This window comes from Lactuca virosa, chromosome 8, assembly GCF_052849685.1.
Source record: "Lactuca virosa cultivar CGN04683 chromosome 8, Lactuca_virosa_CGN04683_v6, whole genome shotgun sequence".
Classification (NCBI taxonomy): domain Eukaryota; kingdom Viridiplantae; phylum Streptophyta; class Magnoliopsida; order Asterales; family Asteraceae; genus Lactuca; species Lactuca virosa.
The window spans coordinates 141,038,476-141,040,620 of record NC_136433.1 but is presented as its reverse complement, the minus strand read 5'-3'; the positions used below and the strand labels follow the sequence as shown (position 1 = coordinate 141,040,620).

The 2,145-nt window shown below is 34.0% G+C and overlaps 1 protein-coding gene across 1 annotated transcript; it reads right to left on the bottom strand.

Moving 5' to 3' along the window:
* Nucleotides 1-804: 804 nt before the first annotated feature.
* On the bottom strand, nt 805-1,792 carry LOC145130899 (uncharacterized). The gene is made up of 3 exons (XM_079065653.1): nt 1,597-1,792; nt 1,407-1,533; nt 805-910 (listed from the first exon to the last, which is right to left on the bottom strand). The coding sequence occupies exons 1-3, from the start codon at nt 1,790-1,792 to the stop codon at nt 805-807; spliced, it is 429 nt and encodes a 142-aa protein (XP_078921779.1).
* Between the last annotated feature and the right edge of the window lie 353 nt (nt 1,793-2,145).

Genomic DNA, 2,145 nt, shown 5'->3' with positions numbered 1-2,145 from the left:
GGCCTTAAGAACTTAGCGCCAATAGTGTGGAAGCCTCAAATGAAGTTACAACACATCAAGGACAAAGGTAGGACTTGAGAGAGAATCTCCATGCACTCTAAAACCTTCATGAACTCCAAGAACATGCACACACACACACACTAGGGTGCGGTTTTTAGGTCATAACATATGTATTTATATGTGTTGAATTCTAAGAGTCATGGGTATAACCCAAACCCATATCCATGGGTTTTATGATCCATGGTTCATGTGGCCTAACTCTTTATGTAGTCATACATAAACTTGGTCCAACATGGATCATAAGCCCAACACATATAAATATAACTAATTACCATAATTAACCCCCATAGTTTTAATTAGTCTCTTTTGATCACTAAATTAATTCCAAATTAATTCTTGATCAATACTAATTAAAACATATGATTTCATATTAATATATTAGAACTTATAATATATTAATAAATCATATATAACCTCTTCTGTCAAAAGTCCATCCTAACAAATTGTCCTGATGATATGCAACCCAAATGGACCATGCTACTCTTGGGTCGAATACATACCAATAATATGTGATTTTGGGATTAACTCTGATAAATGTTTTTAATTAGCAACGTTTTTGGATTGTTTGGATTAAATGATATTTGTGTTTGACTATAATAAAAATGAAAATTTTACCCTTGATTTTTGGGTCGCTACAACGCTTGTCAAACAAATGGAGATTTATGCATAAAATGGAAGCATGGAAGAAATATACCAGACAAAAGCTTGAACTTCTTGGTGTTTGATTGGTTTTTCATATAATCTTCAACCTCTAGACAAGTGAAGCTCTTCAATGGTGGAATTCACAAAAAAAGAGGTAAAAGCTTCCCCTCTTCTTTGCAATCCCTTCCCCCAACTTAGTATTGAAACCCTACACAAGATTCAAGTCAAACTTTACAAAACAAAAACAAGGGTTCAATTTTTATCCATCAACGTGAAATCAACTATGAGGATGAAAAAGATGAAGTCAGGGAAGCAAAATTACATACCTTTTTGGGCTTAATATTTAAGAACTTGAAGATAAAAATGAAGTTTTAAAAGGTTTTGGAGAGTACCCAATTTTTTTTATTTTTTTATGTATATTTTTTTTCAAGCCAAAAAGCACGGGCAAAAGGCAGACCATGCGTTTTTGATGTTTGAACGTGCGTTTTGATGTTTGCCCATGCGTGTTTTTTTAACATGACTTTCTTTCAATCTTTTAGATATGAATTATTTTGTATGAAACTCTCAAAATGACTAAAAAACATTGCAACACAAAGAAAAAAAGTAATTGAATGAAAAACGAAAAGAAAATACTCTTTGAGTTACCTCTCGGTTAGCCACCTTTGTTTCAAGTCTTTGGCTCGACTTTACCCTTCAGATTTTACTCTATATAGTCCGTGCGTTCCAAGCTATCAACCTCCATATCATTCTCTTCGGAACCTTGATAAAATACCTTTAACCCGTGACCATTAACATTGAACACGTTTCCCGTTTTGTTACTTTTAATCCCGACTATACCATGATCATATACATTAGTAACAACAAACGGTCTCACCCACCGGGACCGTAACTTACCGAAAAACCATTTAAGACGAGAGTCATAGAGTAATACATTTTGACCTATCTCAAAGCTTTTACGAGAAAGGTACTTGTCGTGAAATGCTTTGGTCTTGTCCTTGTAGATGTATGAGTTCTCGAAGGCTTCATTTTGGAATTCCTCTAACTCTTGAAACTTTACCTTCCGGAGAATACCAATTTCACTGAACCCCATGTTCTTTTCGCCATCCGTAAAATCCACAATTCCCAACAATTCATCCTATATCTTGAATTTTTCTGCAATCTCCTTGACTGAATTGTTATCAAAGTTCCTACTCAAAACTACTTCTAAAAATTCATGGTTAGTCAACTCAAAGCATTCTTCAGTCAAAGGCTGAACATATCCACAAAATTTAAAGAATTAATATCACTTGGGTAGCTATTCTCTTCAAAAATATTGAAGTTAATGACTTCCCCATCAAATTCCATTGATAAAGTTCCATTATAGACATCAATTTTGGTTTTTTCTATTTTAAGAAAAGGTCTACCCAAAAGTATGGAACCTGAATTTGGGGAGTCATCGTCTCC